The sequence below is a fragment of the Anticarsia gemmatalis genome, chromosome 3, assembly GCF_050436995.1.
Source record: "Anticarsia gemmatalis isolate Benzon Research Colony breed Stoneville strain chromosome 3, ilAntGemm2 primary, whole genome shotgun sequence".
In the NCBI taxonomy this organism is placed as follows: Eukaryota; Metazoa; Arthropoda; class Insecta; order Lepidoptera; family Erebidae; genus Anticarsia; species Anticarsia gemmatalis.
The window spans coordinates 5,862,179-5,886,103 of record NC_134747.1 but is presented as its reverse complement, the minus strand read 5'-3'; the positions used below and the strand labels follow the sequence as shown (position 1 = coordinate 5,886,103).

General features: G+C 40.5%; 1 protein-coding gene across 13 annotated transcripts in view; it reads left to right on the top strand.

Moving 5' to 3' along the window:
- The window catches only part of mbl (splicing regulator muscleblind), a 228,005-nt gene that overhangs the window by 175,710 nt on the left and 28,370 nt on the right, over positions 1-23,925 (top strand). For all 13 annotated transcript variants that reach the window (XR_012960514.1, XR_012960515.1, XR_012960513.1 and 10 more), the window contains one exon: positions 1,911-2,608. Coding sequence is in view for 10 of the 13 variants with exons in the window: in XM_076135999.1 (XP_075992114.1) it covers positions 2,411-2,608 (198 nt within the window). In the remaining 3 variants the exon portion in view is untranslated. The remainder of the gene's footprint in view (positions 1-1,910; positions 2,609-23,925) is intronic.

Here is a 23,925-nt window from a genome sequence, read left to right as displayed (position 1 = left end):
AGTTACATTCGTTTCGTTTTAGTCGTATACCTTTAAGCCTTCTGTTTGACTAGATTATCAAAATCTGAGAAACTTGCCGAAGAGTGACTATCATTTATTAACTAATTTCAGGACATTTGGTTTTGGATAGGATTTTGATAATCTAGTCAAACAGAAGGCTTGAAGGTATACGACTAAAACGAAACGAATGTAACTTTCATTTCATAGCTGTATCAGGTTTTACTGTACAAATTGGCATAAGATTTTAGGGAATATTACCGCTTTTAGGTGGCCGGGCTGAAATATAATTTCAAGTGATTATTCTTTCTAAATATGTATTATAATTTAAAATGAAAGCGTTACATGTATTCTATATCTCTATATCTCATTATTTACTGGTATTAGTTTTTGGTAGGTGTTGCAGTTTTACTGTTTTATATTAACGAAATAATTTCAGCCCGGCCACCTGCAACCGCTAATATTTCGTATGCTATTGCATTTTAGGATTCGATTTTGTGTTACATTTGCATAAATTATAGGGTACATTTCATCTGTAGCACAATATTGCCAGTATTTTTTGTAGATTAGTGGGAAACAAGGTGGCCGGGCTGAAAACGTCAGGCTGGCCCGGCCACTAAGAAGTGCACGTAATTTCTTTTAAAAAGAGTTACATTGAAAATGAAGGTGTTACATATATTAGTATACCCGGGTACATTGGATTGATAACAATCTCATTATTAAATTCCAAGGGGCCGGGCCAGCCTGACGTACATACAATACTTAGTCAGTAGTAGTCATTCGACAATAACTAGTTTAAAATTAGTTTCTACACACAGATTGGTCGTGTCGGATCGAACGAAGCGCATCTACTCCGTGTGAAAAACATTCAGAATCTCGATGCATCTAAGATGAAAATAAAATTTAAAGATTTATGCACGGTGAAGAGCGCGACGTTGCGTTGCCGCACACGAGCTATTTTCAACCAGGTTATGCTTTAAATAGCGCATTACGATAGTATTTGGTTTCACGAGTTTTTCCCTGTTCCCGGCCTCAGACCGTTACGTTTCTAGTGGCAGCGCCCACACAAAGAATTTTTCTCTGCGATGATTCCCCTGACACTTATTGGCGTTGTTGTCGTGAAACTCTTTTACGTGTTTTCATAGTTTTATTCTGATGGAAATCGTCGTTGCATAATTTATTCACACCATTCATTGGGTGGATTTTATAGGTGATATAAATCAGCGACACATGTGTTTTGTGTAATCAGATAAATTAATCTACTTAATTAATCTTATTAATGCATATTAAAAGGTGATGTTTATTGTATCAACTACCCACCGTCTGCAAATTTACTATCTATTTACTTGACAAAGAAAATCAAAACAAAGTAAAACTAAAGTATATTTATTAATGATTAATTGTCATTACGGTATTAGTTTATAATGTCCTATAACAATCAATGGTGGAGTAAGTGAAGCATTTTAAATAATTCCTGCCCATAAATTTCATCAATTTATCATATTCATGGCCATATTTTGTCATGTCATAAATGTTTAACATCAGATAGGATTATGGGACAGCAGGTTGGAGTCGACGTTCTGCGGTATGAAGGTACTTCTCTGCCTACATAGCCAGCATATCAATTAAAAACTAAGATAACTGCTAATTCCTCTTGCGCACTTTTATAGTTCACAATGCATTTACTGCTGGCGAATAACATAGCGACAGAACGAGACCTGAAAATACTGTTTGCCTAAAATCAGTTGGCTGTGTGACGACATCGCGCTGTGGCGAGAGCAGGCAGCGCGCGGTCGTCACGGAGCGCGGGCCTGAGAGCGGCCGCCGCGCGTGCTTGCTAACCCGGTAGCCGCTTGTGCTTGGCTCCGGGGCGAAACGCCCGGAGAGTAACCAGTGTGTTTTGTTGTTCGCAGAGTTGAGCCCCGCACCGCACCGGCTTGCTCGCTGACCGCCGAGCCGCTAATCTAGCTTTTTACGCGCCCCACCGTCGCCCGCCCAGACCCGCACCGGCCGCCGCCATGCTCGCGCACCAAGCACCGCTCGCCCTCTACTAAACTCAACCGTCAACATCGATAAGAACGCGTGTGATAATAATAATTTAATACTCGCCTAAATAAGCTTGCAACGTCGGTGTCTTTAATTCTAACTTAATTGTTAATATTAATCAAGTAGTAAGTAGGTACGTAGCGTGTAGTCCGCGCGTGCATCGTCGCGGAGCCGCGTATCGTGCGTGTGTGTAGTAGTGCAGTGACGGGTGCGCGATCGCCGCCAGTGGCCACAACGCAGCAGCAGCAGCACGCTCCTCGCCAGTGTAACAGTGCATGCTGAGAGCGCGCGAGCGCGCTCGCCCCCCGCGGCCTATGCGCCGCACTCGCTCTGCGTAATTGCGCGCGACTCTACCGCCCCTCATTACATGGCAACAATGGCCACCATGGTGAACATGAATAACCTCTTAAACGGCAAGGACTCACGTTGGCTGCAACTCGAAGTGTGCCGCGAATTCCAACGGAACAAGTGCTCGCGGCCCGACACCGAATGCAAGTTTGCGCATCCTCCAGCGACTGTGGAGGTCCAGAATGGAAGAGTTACCGCCTGCTACGACAGTATTAAGGTGAGTGTCAAATACAATTTGTACATTACATTTTCATCGGCAGCAAACTAGATAAAGTTAGAGCATTAGGTACTTTCAAAAATCTTATGCAGCTGTGATTTTCCGGTTGAACAAGAAACAACCCCTCAAGGCGACATTTCGCCGCCGCTATTCCGCTCGCCGACCTCAATCCCAAGGCTAGCTTGAAGTGACGTCATCCCCGCCGCCGCCGCCGCCGTCGTTCGTCTGCTATTGTATGGGAATTGGCATAGCGCTAACATAATGAGCAGGACGATGACTCTGCACAAACACGCTCCGTATAATGTTTACAACCTACCTACTTATTCGATTTTTCTAACAACTCTTACAATTTACTTCAAGTCATAAACTCTACAGTACCTCTTGGGGCTTAAAACACAACGCTTGTTTTGAATAAATTGCAAGTTGGAATTACAAATCTGTTAGGATAGCAAAATTTTAATGTCAAAGGAAAACATGAATATTTTACATCGATTTGCACGAATAAAACGGTTTATCGGCAAGTTTGCTCGGCTATTATGTGCCATAGCGTTATCAACACAGTAGAATGACGTGATAACGTGTAGGTATTTCGGGCGAGTGGAGGGCGATAAAAATTAAAACTGACATGTAAACACGCACCTCCGCCACTGCATCGCCATCGCCTCGAGCCCCACAGCCTTATCGCGATTATGTCCACTCGTTCGACTCTCCAAATAGCCGTGTATTTTACTAACTAAAGGTGTAAATTCGTTACTGTTTAAAGCACGTTTTTTATATTTTTGTATTGTTGAATTTTACAAAATAGGTATGTTACCAAACCGTCTTTTCAATACTTCGAATCGTTCCCTAAACAAAAAGAATACAGATAAATGGAAGGCACTTTCTTATTTCTTAATACCCATTTCCCTTCGTATTTTTCTTTGATGCTTGGTTGAATAACGCGATCAAGAGATAAAACGCATTGAGATCGAGAGCGAGCCAGTGCGCCCGGTAAAGATTTTCACGTCTACCACCGTACTCTATTCAATATGCCGATGTTTCTAACGTTACGGCGAGGCTTCACCGATGCTGGCGAGTTTGCAATACGCCATCACACAATGTAGCCGGTGAACAACAAGCTCGTTCCGAATAGCGCTTTTCAATATATGCTTTTATTTTGTGTATTTGTAACACCTTTGTTAAAGGATTATTTGTCAGACGCCCAGCTGCATTTATGAGTGGAAAACTTCAGATCCAATCTTAAAAATTCCGATACTGTCATCCTTCAAAGCTACGATATTCGTTTGAAACGAGTTTTCATTTCATTTTGATAACCCTCTTTTCTATCCATCTACGTTTCTTCCAATATGTTTGAAAATTTACCGATATTTTCTGTTTTTGTTGCATCTCATAATTTTCCTGACTGCAGGGTCTACATACAGACTTATGGACTTTGTACATGTCTTGTGGCTAACATTATTGTTGTTCAACCATTGTTCTGATCAAGCATTCTACCCGTAAGTTATTCAAGTATGCTTGTACTTATCCCAATTTCTCGACATCCCCCACCGTTGTTTTATTGTTAATGACTTACGTATGTATGAAGCTGCACTAGGTAATTCCCTTAAAGCCGGGCATCATGTTTAGTCCGAGACTCTAAACAATGAGCCGGCGTACATTGTGCGGGCTTTGTGCATCGTGGTGGTATCGCGCCATCGTGTCGACACATCCTGTATCACAATGCTGTCACTGCGATGCAACCACACGAGACTACTCCATATACTGCTTATCTCATGTCGGCCTTACAAATTAATAGTTTTTAATTTATTTGCTCATCCATAAAAGCGTCTAGAGAATCACTACAAATAATATTGCTCCCTGTCTATGAACAGATAGTGTCCAGTTTGTAATGTAGCGATCACGGGCGAAGTTGCGTGGGCTCTGATATTTTAGTCCCACGCGAAATAAAAATAGAATGAAAATATTGGTGTTTGCACGCAAAAATGCGAATATCCCGTGTGTCGTTTGATCGATTCACATTTGCTTTTTGAATCGTATACACAACTATCGTTTATCTAGCGACTATGATTTTATAAAAGTTGTTATATCCATCCTATCCCAACAAGTAGAAGCGTGTTCAATATAAACTACGACTACGGCTCTAGAAAACTTTAAATAATCCCGGGAGAATGCGAGCTAGTGCATTGTATGTACGTAGACGACACTAATCTGCACGATAAAAAGCATCTCGAGGACGTTGCGCAGTGCTTATACTGTTGACCGGCGATGGAGCGTCCAGATATTTAACTGGAGGGACGAAAAAGTAAACAACGTCTTTGTGACGCGCTCCACCACTACTGCCGCTTTGAGGCTCCGGCGGACCAGCGGAGTCTAATCGGCTGAACCAAAACTTAGTATACTTTTAAAAGCCTTTAAAAGTTACATAGTAATCTAATACAAAATAAGATAGTAATCATTAAGTACAACTTGATATAAAATATGTAATCGAAGTTTAGTAAGTATTAAATAATCGTCCGCAATCAGTAGACTCCAAATAATAATATTAATGTCTCATGTGATCTTGCAGAAGTTAAACAAAATTTTAATAGGTACAATGAAAATCAAAATGAAATCATTAATGCATTTAGATTAAATAAGGTTTACCAGTTCAGTAGCAAGAAACCCCGGGTTTCATAAACAAACGTCTAACAACGTAATGTTATCCCACAAAAATTGTCACCTCCAAGCCAAGGGAAACATAGGTAGGTAATCGGCGTCTGATCAAACAAACCGTGGCTCATCCCTCGCCCCGCACCCCCGCGCGTTTCGCGAAACGTCTCCCGTGATTAAGCCTTCAATTACGCGATATGACGAGGGGGTCATATTTGATTAGGCTACGTGTTGTGTTGATTAAACCGAGCTTATTGCCTTATTCACTTAACCTCACCCACGCGGCTGATATCTACCTGAGAACGATGCGTCGTATTGTCAAACCGGATTTGCAAATGTCTCATCGTGTCTCCGCAGAGACGTTCAATTTGCTGACATTAAAACGACCATGAAACACTGACCGCGAGCTATGACGAAGGCGTGAGCCGAACAAGCACATTAGAACACGTATACCTGTCTCATATCACTTTTAATGCCCACAGTTATTTTATTTGTGTCAGGTACGGTACCTACTAGCTCGCATCAATTTACAGATCTCAGCAGCGATTGTGTCATGCATTGTCAGTTTGTCCTCTTAATTTGTTGCGAAATTGACTAGACAGTGACTTCATCTTGGTCAACATATTTACACCGAATGACTAAGATTTTTACATTTGAGCTTACGTATCATTACAAGTTACTGACAAAGTCGCGTGATTTATTCCTGCTTATCTATTTATTTCACGCCTTCAAGTTAATTAAATCGCTTAACAAAACCGAGTTTCTATAGTGAAAACATTTTAATTTATAAAAGTAAACCCTACGCTTATTGTGAAATACGCGTGACGAATAATAAAACACCATAGTAAAGGGCAACAGTGAAAGTGTGCGTAGGTTTAAATGAACTCAGTTCACGGTGCTTGCAGTTCGTACGTGGGCAGTGATAGATGCACCGGCAGTCGCCGCGCCGCCGGCCCCGTGCCGACTCGAAATAGAAGTACACAACCAACTTGTCCACCCACGCGCTCGCTTTCAACGCATCTCTGATCTGCAAACTAACGCACCACTACAAACGAAATACTTCTCTGAAATCCTAAATAGAATGGCAACTTTACTTTCCGATGTAAACCAATTTATATGTATACCGATGGATACCCTTTAGACTTAATTCACGAGCAAATTACACTATGACTGCGAAATCGCCAAAATAGAGTTTGCATAGATAGATTCCAATTCTCAGAGAAAATGAGTTATTTCCAGCTCCAGCGCAACAACAGTACTCTCTATATGCTTCAATATTACGAAAAATGCGGTGGCCTATTTTCACTCTTATTTGTAAACTAATTCAAACCTATTTTCGATTCTCACCCAGCTCTACGATTACACAAAGATATTCATCGTTTTTATAAACATTCCAGAGGCTTGAATACAAAAATCCTTTGATAAACTCCAATCACCTCGACTAGGTCGTTTTGCAAATGAGCAAAACTACTGCTAACAGATCTGGAGCAAAGGCTATTGCTTTAGGTACTCCTCTTGAGAGGTTTTCAAACTCGTCCGCCAAGTGTTCCACTGCAGAACATTCAGAGCATTCGGAGCATTTAAAACCTGCCAGTAATCTCAACTCGGCCGCTTTGTTCGGTTTGCTGGAGTTGTTTCATATATGTTGGATAATTTTATGGACTGCTGCACACCAGCCAGTTTCGACAAGCCTTCTATACTTGCCAACTTTGTTACGCATTCCTATTAAAGCTCTAGCAATTATTCTTGGTATCAATTAGATGTTAGCATGATCATAATAGTATCTATTATCTGCGGTGGTTATCATAGCAGACAATACTGTATATAATTAGTAGACGACTCATAAAGATACAATCATAGCATACAAATAAAATACAAAATAAAATGATATTTTTTATACTTAACCTAAAAGTCTATTTTGAATGTTGATTTTTAAACAAGGTCACAAATCTCGGGCTCGAGATTGTTCGTCAACCTTCACGCATTGTAGATAGGTAAGTAGACGTAGCCGAGACGAGAGTTGTTAAACAGAATATGAGCCACCGCTACGTGATTCATTATGAATAATATTGCATCTGTCTCAAACTGTAATACCTCAACTTAAAAGAGGCAGTGACGAAGAATTATTTATGGATCTTCTGCCTATGTATCTAGTAGCTCACGATCAATCTGTTATTGGAAAATTATGTACTGACGTCCTTAATTAGAGACTAGTACACAAATCACGGAAATATAACAACAGTACTGAAAAAGCTACATAATATCCAGGAATTGAATAATAATTGAAATCGTTAATTCGAAAGATAAAGGAGAGACTAATGAAGATACGCCGTAATGGGTATTTATTATGCTCTATTTAGGTCCTCTAAATGCACGATCCATCGGGTACGGTTGCGTTTCGCGAGCGACGTTCATTAACTTTGAGCTGCAGCCAGCGTTGTGGCGCACTCGTCGCGTGCTATCGTTTGCATTAGTTTTTAAAAATCACTTAATCTGACCTGGATTGAACGCCAGCATGCTTCAAGTAATTGCTGCATAAATTGTCGAGCTCGTTTTAATTGTTCTACCTATTTCGTAGATTTCGTCTGTTTTGGCAAACGCAGCTTTAAGCAGAAGTATTATATTAACACTCTGTTTCATTTTTATAAATGCTGCCAAGTCAATATTCCCACGTCATACGTGTTGAGAGATTTAAAAAAAAACACCACTTAGATTCACGAAATAAATGGAGCAATATAAATAATGTGGCTACAAAAAATCTGTAACATTTTTGTGATATTCTTTCATGAAGTGCGGTTGGTAGAGTCGGTATGTAGAGTGGTTACGCAGATATAAATAACAGATTTTAATAAGATGTCCAACTTTCTCGTTGCGTGATAAGTGGGGTGTCACGTTCCGTTCGCTCTCGGATTTCGCCACTCGCCGTTCAAATTGCACTCCGGCTGGCGTTCGTGCGCACTCTATGCACTTAGCCAACAACTCCATATTACAACATTAATTAAAAAACTGACTGAATTAACTTAATTGTTATTCTCACTAGATAAGTTGTATCGCATTTCATCGATACTTCATTTCAAATGTTCTCTCTCAAATGTTTTCTATATCTAAAGGTTTACCGCTGAAATTGTGTTTTCTAAAAATGCCGCTCTCTAAATTTAATCTTTCCACCGAGCGGTGAGCGGATATGAAAAATACTGTCGTGCCTTGTCCATTAGGTAAAGTATATTTTTAGATAGGATTCTCGACTACACAAACTTTCATGCCGTTTTTAGTTGCATCTTTGCGTAATATGTATAGTAAATAAATGTCTTAATTATCATTAGTGCAGTTATTCGATGCCAAGATTTTAGTAGAATGAAGATCGGATGGAGATGGACTATTCCCACTATAGCATTTCCAGAGTCGTCAATAAAAAATACCACGAATCGTTCGCGAATGAGGAGGGGCGGCGCGCGGCGCATTCCTACATGCCGCGCATTTCCATCCGATATTGCGCCGCCATTATGCCCTGCTCCTCGACTCCCGCCCCGTGGGCCTCACCCCGCCGCCCTTTAATTAAACGGTGAGGCCCGAGAGACACGTCTCCACCAGCAACGTGGAAAATCACGTAAATAGCTCCAAAGTTATTTTCTTCGGTTCGGTCAATCCTATTGATAACAAACTTGGTAGACTTTCTTATTTTACGATCCATTCTCTTAGATATTTTTGTTAGTACTTATCCTTTAGGAATTCAGGATCTAAATTATAAAATCTTACACGTGGTAGAGAATCATAAACCAATACTCAAAATGTAAAAGAAAGCTTAGTAGTTATTCTTTGTCCTCTGTAAAATGGTAAGCAAAATAGATCCGCTACGTTTGTTGTTTCCATGGCAATGGCTAGGTGAAACAATGCGTGTAATTCGACGACATTAACCTCCTTTCTCGACACATCCGCGTAATAAAATAAAGGCGGCTCCGACAGGGCTCGTAATGACGCCTGAGGCCCCGGCGTCGGGTGTAGGGTGTAATGAGCACAACTTATCTGCGCTCATTTGCATGGCGAGTACCAGCCTCGACCTTGGCACCTCACTTGCATCACGATTCACGCTACACAACGTGCCGAATTCGACGCTACGCCGGACGCACGATTACGTCACTGGCTACCCAGACGCTGCCACTACCGCGAGTCTATTACGCGATAGCGAAAGTCTAGTCTGGCCCTTTACGGCAATATTAAATGTTTCAAGTCTCTGATACACAGTCCACACATGATATGCTTGCAGTATCGTTATTCAAACATGTGACGTTTAACGCACGTGGAGTACCGCACAACATATTTCAAGTGCTCCGAGATCACGTGGTATTTGTTGATACCAATTATTGTGAAGTACTTTATTGTTACGGATAAAATAATCTGAGCATTCTTTTGAAACTATCTAAAAAAATCACGTCTGTAATTTTTGTTCTTCAATTTTAATAAATTGGATTTACCACATTCGTACTGTACAGTTATCTCCAGGAGAAATAACTGTTAAAAATCAAAACAGAATTTGTTATGAGATAGGTAAGTGTACTGTGTAGTACTTGTGTAACCACATCGTTGTCATTTTTGGCGTTTGCTCACGACGACGGTCTGATTGATAGGTCACGAATCTTAGGTATTATTAAGGCACAACTGCGACAAGAACAATGAACAGCCTCAAAAGCCGCTTTCTATGGTATTTGCTTTTACCGTGATCATATCGGCAAACGACCGTTACACTGCCAGAACAGATCGTTATCCGTACTTAGGTCGCTACTCACCGTTTCGCTGAATAACTTAGATCGACAGGCAATCGCTTCGCAAAAGTGCATTTTCAGCCGGAGGCGAGGCGCGGGCTCGATGTGCCACGCTTTAGCCCCAACGACGCTTTACATGACAATTGCAATGTCCCCGGGGCGAGCGTCGTCGTCGCGACTCTCAGATGCTTCAGTGGCGTCGCCATCTCGCCGTTTCACTACCTTCTGCAATATCGAATGTTTTATTAAAAAATGAACCCTGTGTGTTTGTGTATACGCGAACCCCCGCATACACCGTCGTTGTCGTATGAAGAGAAAGTGTTTGTACGAGTAATATATTTTTTTGCGCATGAGCCAGTGAAAGGTGTGAAAGTCGAGTTGGGAACTCTACTAGTTATCACATTTTTTACACAATTAAGGGTTAACTGTTATGGAGTGCATTTTGTCAGATCAGTTCCTAGGGTCAATAAATGAGAAGAAGACGGGGAATTTTAGCTGTTCTTCTACGGCTACGTTTGCATAATTGAATACGTTCACTAGTCGCGTCACGCGCGCCTCCATCCAACTTAGCATCCTTAATTGGCCTACGTATTATTTGCCAATTAAAGTGAATTCTCATCGAGGACGTGACATGAAACCTGTATGGATTTCATTGGAAAGAGGATTGTGTTGCTTAGAAACTCCTCTGAATTATTATAGGTTCATAAACTTTCCTACAAATTTTCTTGTATCTGCTCTACTTAATTAATTTGTTATAAATCTTATGTAATTCATTAAATGCGTAACAGTAACTATATAGAAGACTTTCACAAATTGTTTTAACTTGTAGTTTAGTTCATCGGCGGACCATAATTATATCGATGACACATGGTTATAAATAATAATGAGACAACCCAATGACTCAATAATCCACCGCAAGTAAATTAATACAAAAAATATTCAAAGTGCAGTGACATTGTTGGTTAAGAGTCGGTAAACCTGCTCTACAAGTTCTGAACGATTAAGGATGTTACGACATGAGCGTACATCTGCAGGACTGCCACTAACGCGAATCTGCTCGGTTGTTACCAAGTGAAAGAGCACGAAAGTGGTTTCAAATAAAACAATACGAAAAATTAACTATTATATCGTTTAAATATGTCCAGCCTTGAATAAGAAATCATTATGATCCATGTATAAAACGGTGCGAATCTGTTATTGCAACACGTGGTCTCGAACATTTTAATTTTGTTTAATAACTAGCTAAACCGCGTAAGGCAAAACACGTTGGTAAAACATACATAAATCCTTGAGAACTTCTGTGCTAATAACATAAATTCGATAGTTTGCATATCTTCTCGTGCGCACGTTACACGACTTCACAATATTTTTACAAGGCACGTTGAAACGTTGAGATTCAAGGCCAGGCGCGCCTGTAGAAATCGAGTTCCTGATCCGCCCGGGATGCCTCTCGCTCACTCCCGGTCGGCCGGCTGGAATGCGTGCAAAATAAACAAGTATAACCGGTTTCGTTTCGCATCGTGCGCCTTGCTCACTCCAGGCCAGCCAGACGCAGCCTTTTCTCCGATCCCACATTTTACATCTTGTTGTGTTCAGGATATAATGCCTAAATACGACTATTATGTGAAATGTGTAAACGAAATGCTAGGCTTAAGTATTTTCGCAAACTTACATGCGCAGACAAAACACAATTTAAATTTATTACACATTTCAGACTACAATAGACTACTACAACATCTAAATCCAATTCCAAAACACAAACGTCTTCGAAAATTCACAATGAGAAGTAAAGTCCTTGGAGGCGCTGAGTTTGTTGATTTTATATGGTGCTCGAGCTATGTCATTATTTACGTAGCAAAAAGCACGACGCGCAGCATTGGACAATGTGTTACCGTTCACAACGACCGATAGACGACAACGCCCATATATCTCCTGACGGCAAGCGTGATGTATTGCCACCGATCACACCTCACTACAAACTGTCTGCCGCGTTATACTCGCACATTATCTATAACGATAATGGACTTGTAAATACGTCAACATTGAAACAACATTACACATATCTAATTTTGTGAAAACAGTATAACCGTTCACCTTGGTTATATCAATACCATCGAATGTAAACGGATACTTGTGACAGTTTTCTTCTACCTCTTGCCCGTAAACGATTTCCTTTCGTATTTCCGCTGAACTAATAATTTTTTCATTACATTCAAAACGTAGTTTTCTTTTCAATTAGATTAAAATTTATGCGAGAGAGTCGGTTGATGGAGCATAGAAGATAATTTGACAGCGTCGTTTTTACGATGGTGTTTACATTCCGGCGTCAGCGTAGTGTTGTCGTTCATATGACGCATCGTGAGATGCGCTACTCAATTAGCGCGACGCGCGAGTACGAGTGGCGAGTGACATTCGTGGCCTGCTTCACAATTCTTTAGGTGTCTGAGAATTCAATATTTAACAGCGCTTTGCATGAACTCTTGTATTTCCAGACTGCTGACGATGACCTAAGTTATGTACTTGTCATTCATACCGCATTACGTCATATTATTTAGTACGTACTGATATAAAAAAATATAGCAATAAACTCTATAATGCTAGATGTTTCAACATTTGCCAATTTTAATAAAGTTAACCTTATTTTAAATTCTGCAGTGACATCGCAATTGTTTCGCAATCTCGATATTGAAACCTGGACCGTGGTTGGATCGCGTGCGATTGATCATTTGTCTTTTACGATTCTTGGGGAACAACGTAAAATTAATAGCTCTTTTGAGTGTTTTCCCTCTTTCTGTTTAGTAGTTTTTGGCAAATGTCGTTACGGTGGATTGGCACTCGTTTACCCAGTATTGTTTGATTTTCTAGCTGAACTGCGGTCATGAGCTTTTGTAAGCTCTCCCTGATAGATTGAAAAGATTAAATAAAATTTCAGTTGTAGTTGAAAGTAAGCAAGTTATCAATTAATTTGAACACCGCCAGTTTGCACACAATTAACCCGATGAGATTTTGTTAATTACAAAGCGAGTGTTCGCCGTCGGAATGATCGCGGCGTAGTGTAGTAAAGTAGAGCGAGTAGAGTTTTTGTCGGAAGGTTCGTTAGTCAGCGCGAGGTGGCGCCGCTACAGTACGTACTCGTGCTCGAGTGCGCTCCTCCAACTCTTTAACTGCCTACATGAAGGACACTTGACGGTGCACTCTCCTATTATAAACTGCGCTTTTAATGGTTTGCGTCGATTTTAATTATTTGCACCATTTTTAGTTGACTTTGTGTTCGGAAAATCTCAACCAAATATTGCAGACATCCAAGTTTGTTTTTTCGTCATTTTGAATTGTCGCAGTTGTATGAAAAAAATTCAAGTCATAAAACAGAGAACATCTTTCTGCGTACATTTATTTAAGTAATCCTATGCAAGATAATGAGACACTCAGCCGGAGTCTCGGGACGAGCGCACTTCAACACAAGAGGACAGAACCTAGCTCCGATCTCTAACGAAGATGTTCAAAGGCTTCGTCGAACTTAACCTTAACCATCAACACTCGTGTCTGGGCGGACGCAGCATTGTGGAGCGTATGTAACATTGCAGACGCCATTTATACATCATAGTAATTCCAACACCGTACTAAACTCATATTCAGGCGGTAATCCCGTTAGTTTGCAATAGGCTGACCGCGTCGGATGCAGCACCAACAAAATCTATTAAGTGCGCCAGCTCGCTCCATGACGGCGTGCGATAATGCAAGCGTTGTAGCGTTTACCGCGACTCGCGACTAAACGTTCGGGTGTGCTCCACGACCGCGGATTACCACACGCACAATATCCACCAAATTGGATAATACACTTAAAATACAATCGCGCTATGAACGCGCTGTAATCTAGTGACGCGGCTGCCGATGAGCATATTAATTTGTCGCGGGAATAGGATTAGCGGGTGGCTCCGGGGTGTGGGAGGTGCGCGGCGTCCGTGATCGCATCACCGGCTTACTGTGTTGATCCAAAATACCGGCGCTCTTAAAATTACAGCCTCTTGTGTTCTAATAGCTAGTTAGTAGTCTGGCGGCAACTTCCGATTTTTACTGCTGGCAGTGAACAATTAGAATGCATGAGTACATGAATGAAGCCTGAGATTCTTCAATTACTTCTAGACCGTAGTAAGTGGTAAAGGAACAACGTAGATTTGGGTATTTACTAGGCTGTAAGAGGCTGGCTATCATCCGCTGGGTAGTTTAAACGCTTTTTGCGAGTTGGATGGACAAAACTGTGAGAGCTACTTTTCCGAAGGGCAATATTTCTTAGTTTGACAGCGGGATCGCGGTGGTGAGCTGTTGCGCCGCGCCGCCGGCTTCGTCTTCCAACTTTCAAAGCGTCGCGCCGGAGTGTTTCGCCTCGTAGAAAGTTTTAAACTGTACACTTTATGTTCTTTATTGTCTTCGCGAAGCCCGTCTATCTGCGTAAAATTTAAACATCTTCTTTTCTCAACAAATCGTAGTGTGTAAATGCCATTGCTTTAAAGTTTTCGCATAGTAAAACTACGGATGTTAACGACTGGAATGGTTTCCCGATGGTATGTAACGAATAAACATCTTTGACTGCCTCCGTGGCGCAGTGGTTTAGGTCGCCACGCCGATACCACTGCAACGGGAGGTCGTGGGTTCGATTCCCACACGGGACAATTATTTGTGCGATCCACAAATAATTGTTTCGGGTCTGGTTGTGCTTTGTGTCCGTTGTTTGTATGTTTGTAAAAGTCCCCGCGACACAAGAGCAATTCTTAGTGCGGGAGTTGTCTTTTTTTAAAGAAAACAAAAAAAAAAAAAAAAATCTGCTAGTAATCTCCTAGCAACAACAAAACGACCGTTAAGTGTCTTATGTGTTGAGGACACGCTACTGGTTTTTCTAAAAGCTCCGCCCTTCGTCTGTCCTCTCTGCACGCTCCTCCCTTCGTGTCTTTCACTGCCCTACTTGTTGAACAGACATGCTGAATGCTTATGAATTCAGAGCTTATATGATTCGTAGCTTATTTCTATAGTCCAAGCAATAATATCAAGGTAAAGATTTTGTTGGCGATCATTATGATTTACGCTTTTGTAAAGAGCATAGGTATAATAGTTTGAGGAGGGCCCTTTTATTTAGTTGAATAAGTTAAAAGTGTCATTGAGTCGTAGGTAAGTCAACAAGGAGAACCCAAGCGCGGTCGGTCTGTACCCGTGTCAGCTTTAAATCGAAATTTTGCCGTGGGCCGCGGCGGATAGCGCCAGTTAACTTGTAACTCACTTTTGATGTATCGTTGTTTTTGTAGAGTTGGAAGCCTTGTAAACATCGCAACAGGAAAGTTTTGGGTCGTCCAACGTTTCTGATATGTAGGCGAGATTAAAAGAGTCCTTTTTAAATTTTACGAAAATCTCTTGGATAAGCTTGATAAAAATTCAATGTTTGTTAGAAAATACAGATCGAAAGTTTTAGATTTCCCTTGGTCATTTGGTCTTAATAAATAGCGTTAGACTGTAAGCCAGTATAGTTGTACCGGATTACACCAGTGGCGGCCGATAATAAAACAATGCTCAAACCCGACGGTTTTACGAGCCGATCTCGAGCAGAGATAGTGACGGTAGGGAATAAACAGCGCGTAAATTCATCTGTGTTTAAACTCGCAAACAGTTTCCACATCTCTACGGAAATTATCTAACAAAAAATGACTACCAGACTGCTATGACCTCATTGGAACACTGAGTCGAGCAGACACATCTGCATTATAATTGGACACCGCAGACATTGAAAAAGACACGTGCGTGTGATGTGTATGTGAACAAATCTAAACAACAACGTTTGTACATAATGTAAATACTTATTAGGTAGTAACTCTGTACTTATTCGTCACGATTCGATGATATTGATTCGAAACACTTATGTTAATTAACAATACGGTATGTTGATATCTAGTACTTTTGGCGTACAAGTTTTGTGTATACTTTAGGTGAGGTTATGAATTTTATGCAGGTATAAACCTTCATTTCGGGTACTTATAATCAACATATGATCATGGCAATAGGCGAGTAAGTGTGCTCACCAGTCGGCTTTCTACGGTTTTATGTAAATGGCCGCCGATAAACCGACCTCCACCCGCGCGACGCTCATTTGCATTCATAGGCTCGTAACCCTTCGTCGCTCTTCCAGCGCTTATGCAGCCTCATCCGCAACGCTCCGACGTAAAACTTGCTGCTTTGCCTTTTGCACGATAATTTACGACTCCCTATGTAATATGTCCAAGCGGCTATATGAGTTCGGCGTGTATCTTCCGCAGAGCGTGAGGTCGCGGTGTTGCCGTTCGATTTACATATTATATTAAACTCGCCGTCGCCCGAGTCCCTATTCCTCTTCGCCACCGGCCGTTACGCTCCAACTTTTCTCAATTTTTCCGCCCATAAAGCGCCCGAAACGAAAGTTTCTCCGTCCGCCGCGTGAGGTCGAGTGTAAATACACTTTTTATAATGTACTTAGTCACTCTGTCGCCCCCTCACAAAAAAACTGCTTTTAATAAGGACTCACTATAACTTTAGATTTCTCTCTTATATTTTTTCATAGCATTGGCTTTCTGATTAAATTAATTATTTTTTTAACTATGTTTTATCGCGTATTGAGTCCTGATTTATGTATAGTATTGATACTAACAACCGTCATTTACCTTACCAACAACATTCTTATTTTAATATTATGAATCGATCACGAATTAAATTTTATCGTGTTGAATATATAATTATGTAACAGATAGGTATGCATTACGTGAGTTGTTGTTACTCAGTGATCAATAATATGTAGGTAGGTAGAGGTGCAAGCGATATTGCAAACAGACGCTCACGTTGAAGCAGCCATTGGCACGTTATGTCTGACACGACACGTCTGGCTGGCTCGCCGGTCGCGAGGCACACACCTGTGTAAGCAACGAAAGTTAGTTGACCTTGACTGGAAGCCATACAATAACACTATGCATTGTCTTTACCACGCGCATTCCATGTTATAATTCCGAGATATTAAAAATATCCAACGTTATTTATAAACTTGGTTCAACATAGAGCGCTTGCTTCTTCCAATATTGCTTAAACTGATTTCTTTAGGATGAATAACTGAAAGCTTTTCTAAGTTAATATATGTACTTACCTTTGTATAATAATGTACGACTGTGTTTGTTTGCACCTCTGCCAGATCCTTTTGGGGCCACAAATATGTGCGGAAACATATAACTGAGAAATATAATATAATTATTACGTGTACGATCGTAAAAGCGGTGACAATCCAAAGCTCGATGGAAGCTCGCGTGACACGCAACAACTCCCCTTCAGTGGCCCCTCTCGTTAAAACTTTCCGAAATATGACGCACGCGTGCAACGCAACCCTTTTTGTTATTTTTCCTTAACGCGCGGTACTCAGTCGTCCACAGTCTTCGACTTGATTCCAGTCAGCTTGTCATCGACAGAAAAGTATCCGCTTTTATATTGGTGGACTTTACACCACAAAGTAACTTTGATAGGTTGATCCTGTGATTTGGTCGTATTAGCGGCTGGATCAAAGAACCGGCGGGGTGTATGGCGCCGGGCTCTCCCGCCGGTTGACTCTCTGGCCCGATAGCGTCAATCTAACGCTCTATTAGCCGAATGCGATTATCCGATTCGGATCCAGAATCGCGGCCGTCTCCTTCGCGCGCCGCCTCAAGACAAGCGCGCCAACTTTATTAATTAAGCCGTGTCTTATCTCTTGTTAGCACTCATTCTATTATTTGTCTTTTCACCGCTCATTTCCATAATTTCATCGGCGAGTAATTACTTACCACTAACGCAAAGCATTTCTCATTGTGTTTGCATATTTTGTCGCCGTTTGCATTGTAAACCTTACCCAAATAAAGTTCAATCTGGCTAACCATTTACACTTTCTGTTTTGTTTACGCGTCACTAATTATGTTATCAAGTGCATCTATGACACAACATAATAATTATGTGCTCACATCACGCCGTACTTTTATATTAGGAATGTAACGTTTGCATTCTAATACAGACAGACTTACTCATCTGTGTACTGTTTTACCATTGTTTTCCGCTTCTGTGAGGAATGGCTTTTGTTGTTAAAACGATGCGTCAGTTGAGGACGTAGTGGGCGGCGCGGACGCGGGGGAACACCGACCTCTCTCCCCCGCTGTGTGTTTAATTAGCTTAATTGACATCGCGAGGCGCGGTGTCCGAGCGTTTGTTTGCGATATCGCGTTACCGCACCCGCCGGCACGATGCCCGCCCCGCCGTCGCCGATACTGATGTCGTTGTCACCTCACTGAAAGGATTAAATTATTGCTAAATTGTCAAGTTTAATATGTTACAAAACCAATAAAGTTCTTTTATTTATATTGAATATTTGAATACTATAAATAATAATATATCATTTGAATTTGTAAAAGTGCCGCGTCGGCGTCGGTATCGAGTAGGCGCGTGCGGAGCCACCTAAATGTCGAGTCAGCATGGCGTCATACGGCGTCTGAAATACATTCTGATTCTGCTCTTCCTCTTTCCATGTGAAAAGGTAAAACTGCTACGAAATTTTTCCTTAAATTGCCCGGGGAATAAATTGTAGTCCGTACGTGAACTGAGCTTTAATGATCCTTTATGCTGCGCAGTTCCACAATTTTGAATAGTTGCTTCTTATCTGACAGTCCAATAGCTATAGGGGACAATAATTTACAATAATACTAGTTCACATAACGTATTATTTATGCCTAAAATAACATTTTACTAAAAAAAAGTAAATGTAATGTGACGTTTTACGAAAATATCAGGCAATTTGTTTACAGAGAGTTGGATAGCTTTTCTTATAATGATTGTATTAAAGCTTACAATATTGAGAGACATTCAGTTACGGCTAATAAGTTGATGTAGACCAACAAAGTTAACTGAAAGACGGTTCTAATTAATATTATATCTTACTTGTTTCCATCATCCAAGTGCGTGTGATTAATCTTGCGCCGAACAAAGAAATCCGTTTCCGCGAGCCCTCCGACTATCGATCATTCACCTCGTCGAATAAAAATAATAATAAATAATAGAGCCGGCGCCATTGTCGAAACGAGGCGTGCGTGTCAGCGATAGTTTCAGCCATTAGATATAATGTCTACTGACTTAACATTATTAAGTCGCAAGGTGATCTTCCAATTCGATACAAGACGTCATGCTAGAGGGTTTAATAAAAGTCACTTTTTTATCATGTTTATACTCGACAAGAAAACGTTGGTTGAGTGAGTGAAAATGATGGATGTAGCTTGAATTCATTGTAAACAATACGCATAATATTCCTAATAAATTAACGAAATTTATTTGTATACATTTCGGTCGTTTATAATAAGCTCAATCATTTCAGTTTACTAAACAACTTTGATGGATGACCGCAGGCGGCGCCACTACGCCAGCTATATAGGCATGCCAGGCACTGCCACTTAATAAGTTCAGCCTTTTACTCTTTGTCAGGTTAGCGATCAATCGGAATAATATTATAAATAATGTAACCGCGGATGATATCAATTGGCTTGAAGCATCTTTAGAACTCTACGCGTCAAAGTAAGGTAAAATCGTCGCGCAAAGAAATCGTCGCGTAAACGAGCGCTCACAGTGCTACGGCCCGATAGCGTAATACCAAAACAAATGGCCTTCTTTGTCGTCTTTTTATTTCACATACGTGAGTTATGTTCCGAAGACGCTGCTGCGTTATTCAGATGGTTGCAAGCCTCTGCGAAAAGATCCGCAAAATGTATTTATTACCCATTTTAACCGAGCTAAGTTCTTAAGGAAAAAGAAAAGCTTACGGGACGTTGCACTTTTGCGTTATTTTTATTGTCTCGGTATCGAGCAGGGCATCGCTTCCAATCGCCGTTCGAATAATTGGCGGAGATCGAGTTCTCTGTAAATATCCTTGAATGAAACCGCTCTATCGACCGACGCAGTCTCCCTAGACCTCAGCATGATTAATTTTTATATTGCGTATAAATATAACAATCTTGTAATTAAATGATTTTTCTTCTATTGATCGTAAGCTAACAGTGCAGTTTTACATATAAAGTTAAATTAAAATGGTTAACTGGATATAATGTATACTGCCTACACGTGTACCATCGTGGATTCGCTCCTAACTATAGATTACGAATTCGTTGATCTAAAATTCCTCGGAATCTTTCAACGCGGAATAAATTAATGTTTGTAGACATTAACAACAACAGAACGCTAAAGCTTTCAATTGAACAATTCAGCCATGTTAAACGTGTTTAGTGTGCATTTAATTACGCCATTCACAAGAATGTTACGCTATAAATAAATGCTCTAGTCTACATGTGCGTACGTTTGTAACAAAACATTAAGCTTAATCAAACAAGCCGGTGTTCGTGTCGCGCGTTTCAATTTCCTCGCTCGGTTTGATAGACCTGTGATGCTGTTACAACACCAATTAATTCTCCAGACTATACGCGATTCTAGATCTATAATTAATAAAACGTGTTGCTAATGTCCTCTTGCTACTTGACGATGATCAGAACATTCTTTAGGAAAACGGAGTGCTAATTGTCAACGCTTCCGTAATTAAAAAAATATTTCATCATTTAAGTTTCTATATTAACCGGCACACCAACAGCAGTTCTTTCTTTCTTTAATAGACAGAAGTGCCAACTTGGTGCACCGAGCAGAAACTCGTATCTTCCTGGAATCCTCTTCCCATAGAAAAAGGCTAGATTTCCTACAGTACGACTGGTTGCATATCTAGTATGAATCGATGAATTCAATTTAGATCGGTGTGGAGCGTGCAAGGGCATTAGCGGCGCACATCGATCCGTTATCTCTGTTCCCGAACAAAGAGAGATGAAATTTTAATCGGTCGCGTTGTCTGCCATCGCAGAAGTTGCCCGCCGAGCCGGCGCCGGGCGAAGCGCGCTCGTATTGTAATGAGCGGGCCCGGTCGCCGCGAGCCGCTCCTCTCCTAGCCGTTTGAATAATACATGTATCGGATCACAGAGTGGCGAGTGCCAGCGTAGCCAGCGCACACCACCTTCGCACCGCGTGCCTCGACAAGCGCCACTAGCCAAATCGATCATTATCGCCCCCAGCCCCCCTACACACACACTAGCACATATTTTATTTACTTACAATAGTCACGTGTTATACGACTGAAATCAGATGAAAACGCAAATATGGAATGGAACTTACGGAAAATTTATAAGCTCAGCAATAGTAACAGCATACCAACAGATTTTTAAGCAATCTCCTGATAATACTATTTGGACACTGATTATAAACGAGGGACGGTCGTGTTGGTTGAACGTGACTTGCCTAGTCTGAGACAATTATGAGAAAAGGGATGAATTTGTATAATCAGATTCTTCAAAGTGGTTATTGGACAGCATCTCAGTTATTAATTTAAAGGTACTGGAATTTAATTAGAATTTACACGTTGTTAATAAATATATTATTTTTTCTGTAAGTAACACTTATTAGCACTCAACAGCATACTAAGTACTACTATCGTTCCTAGGTCTAATTATTTACTTGGTACGTTTGAACAGCAATACTTTTAGGCTCTAACCGAATACTTGTAAGATCTTCTTAAACCTCAAACACAACATCTAGTTACTGAATACATTGCAAAGAGATTAAAATTTCGTTATTATAATTCGCAGTCCTTGTAAGATTCTACCTGCAATAAAAATACATATTTAATGTCAGAAGTTTAAAAATCTTCACGAAAAGTAAGAAACGGAAAGTATTTCCTCGGATTTTAATATCAATTCGGAGAGATCTTCTTTAATAAGTTGTAAACTTGTGTTGGAGGGTTCTCGCCGCAAGTTCGATGCTACAGGCACCGGCGACTACCGGCAATCTCGTTAAAATCTACGACGAAACTCTGCAATGGCGTTTCACAACCATTTATGAAATCACATGCTACTCCTAATAGTACGTACGCAGTTATTTACCCACTTACGATATAAGTATTGTAGCAGTATTTTTTCAACTTAGCTCTACCGATCTTTTCTTTGATAACTGTCTTCTATTGAGACTATAATTAAATTTGTGAGACTACGAATTGACTCTATTATCACCTTTTTGTCTACACAAAGAATCTAATTGCTGTGAGACATGTTAACTTACGGTAAACTTATCGATATTTCACAAGCCACATTTTATAAATGTATAGGTACTTCGCTAAGTAGCCTTATAAATTGAGGAAAAGCGGAAAAATTAAATAGAACATGTAATATACTTAAATCGTAAATTCTGATAAAACTTCAATTAACCGAAAGCTTTTAGCATAAAATTTGACCCAATTTTCCGTAACATTTGCTTAAATTCTTTTTCTAATAGCGATTTGAAGGGTGGAAGGTAGGTAGGTGTCCACTTGTACCGCAGGCGGTGTCGTTAAGGGTGTAGTGTCGGTCGGCTCCTTATCGCGCGCCACTACGCGAGTAATGACGCCTTCGATCGTTGGCTAATGGCCTCCGCGGGCCCACTTAGATACGCAAATGAGCATCGACAAGTACCGCCAGCCAGCCATCGCGATTACGCGCGTACACATTACATAGACTGACGTTTGAGCGCGGAACACGTGCGTTACGAACAAATGTCTGCCATTGAACCGTCATTCTCATCTCTGCCGCGCTTCGTCTACATTTCAATAGTTTTAAATACATAATGTATAACAACAAATGGTTTTTCGAATATAGCGTCAAGGTAATCAATTAGGATTCATGCACTCATTTTTACATTACTATTATTCTCCCGTTCCCGCCGTATTTTACTTAATTCTGTTTTGTGAGTTGTATTTATATATTTTAGTAGACATTGTCCTGTCATAATACATCGTTATTAAGACATGTGACAGTTGTGGTGGTGTTTCAACACCGTATTATTAGAAAGAACCATCAAAATACATTCCCGTCATAAATATCCAATGTTCGTCCGCTGTAGTCATGAATGATTCAGAAAGAATCACAATTGTGTCATCTGAATATTTTTGCTGAATCTACGTCGCGTTGGTAACATACTATTGTAGAAACATAATATTACATCTCGTTGAGCAAAAACTGTGGGCCGCAAGCGTGTTCAGTCGGTCTCTTAACCTAAAATTTAGATTTCCCTAAATCGTGTCATTCACCCGTGCGATAATCTCGGCGGTCCTCTGGTATAAAAACATTTGCTACGCAGAGCTCCGGCACTGGGTTGACACATGTCCTCTAGTGGCTTTACACAATCCCCCCTCTAGCGTCCAACAAATCCATGACACATTCAATTCTTATCACACGTCTCAAATGTAAATATTGGAATCCACACGATTTAACCTTTTTATAACTTAAAATGATTTCAAATAATGTTTTGATATTAAACTAATATGTTCTCGTCATTTCATCGATGTGCAAGTAATATAATTCCTGAAATAAAAATAAGTAAGTAAGTACCTCATCAATTACTGGCAAGTTCTAAAGTCAAGACTTAATAATGCCTCCTTTTGGTGTTAGTGAGAGTGATTTCATGAATTATTAAGATGTTTGCCTACATAATTATTGTTTACAACAGGCATTTTGAGCAAAACGCCGACTATGATAACGAACGTAAAAATAAGAATAGCTACCGAAAGCGTTACTCGAAAGAGGATATTCGTGTCGTTCACGTCGTTTGTCACGTATAATGTCCTATATAAAATTTTATTTCAGTCTAGAACAAGAACAACCCGCCGCGCGTTACTGTCCACTCCTTTGCGTCGGGACATTTTGTATTTTTATTAAATGTCGTTTAATGTCGCTTCCGTTTATTGTCTCCATAAATAAACAGGAGCTTATCAACGTCTCGCACCATTGTAAAGTAACGTTTAAAGTTACATTTTATCAATAAGCTGGCACACAA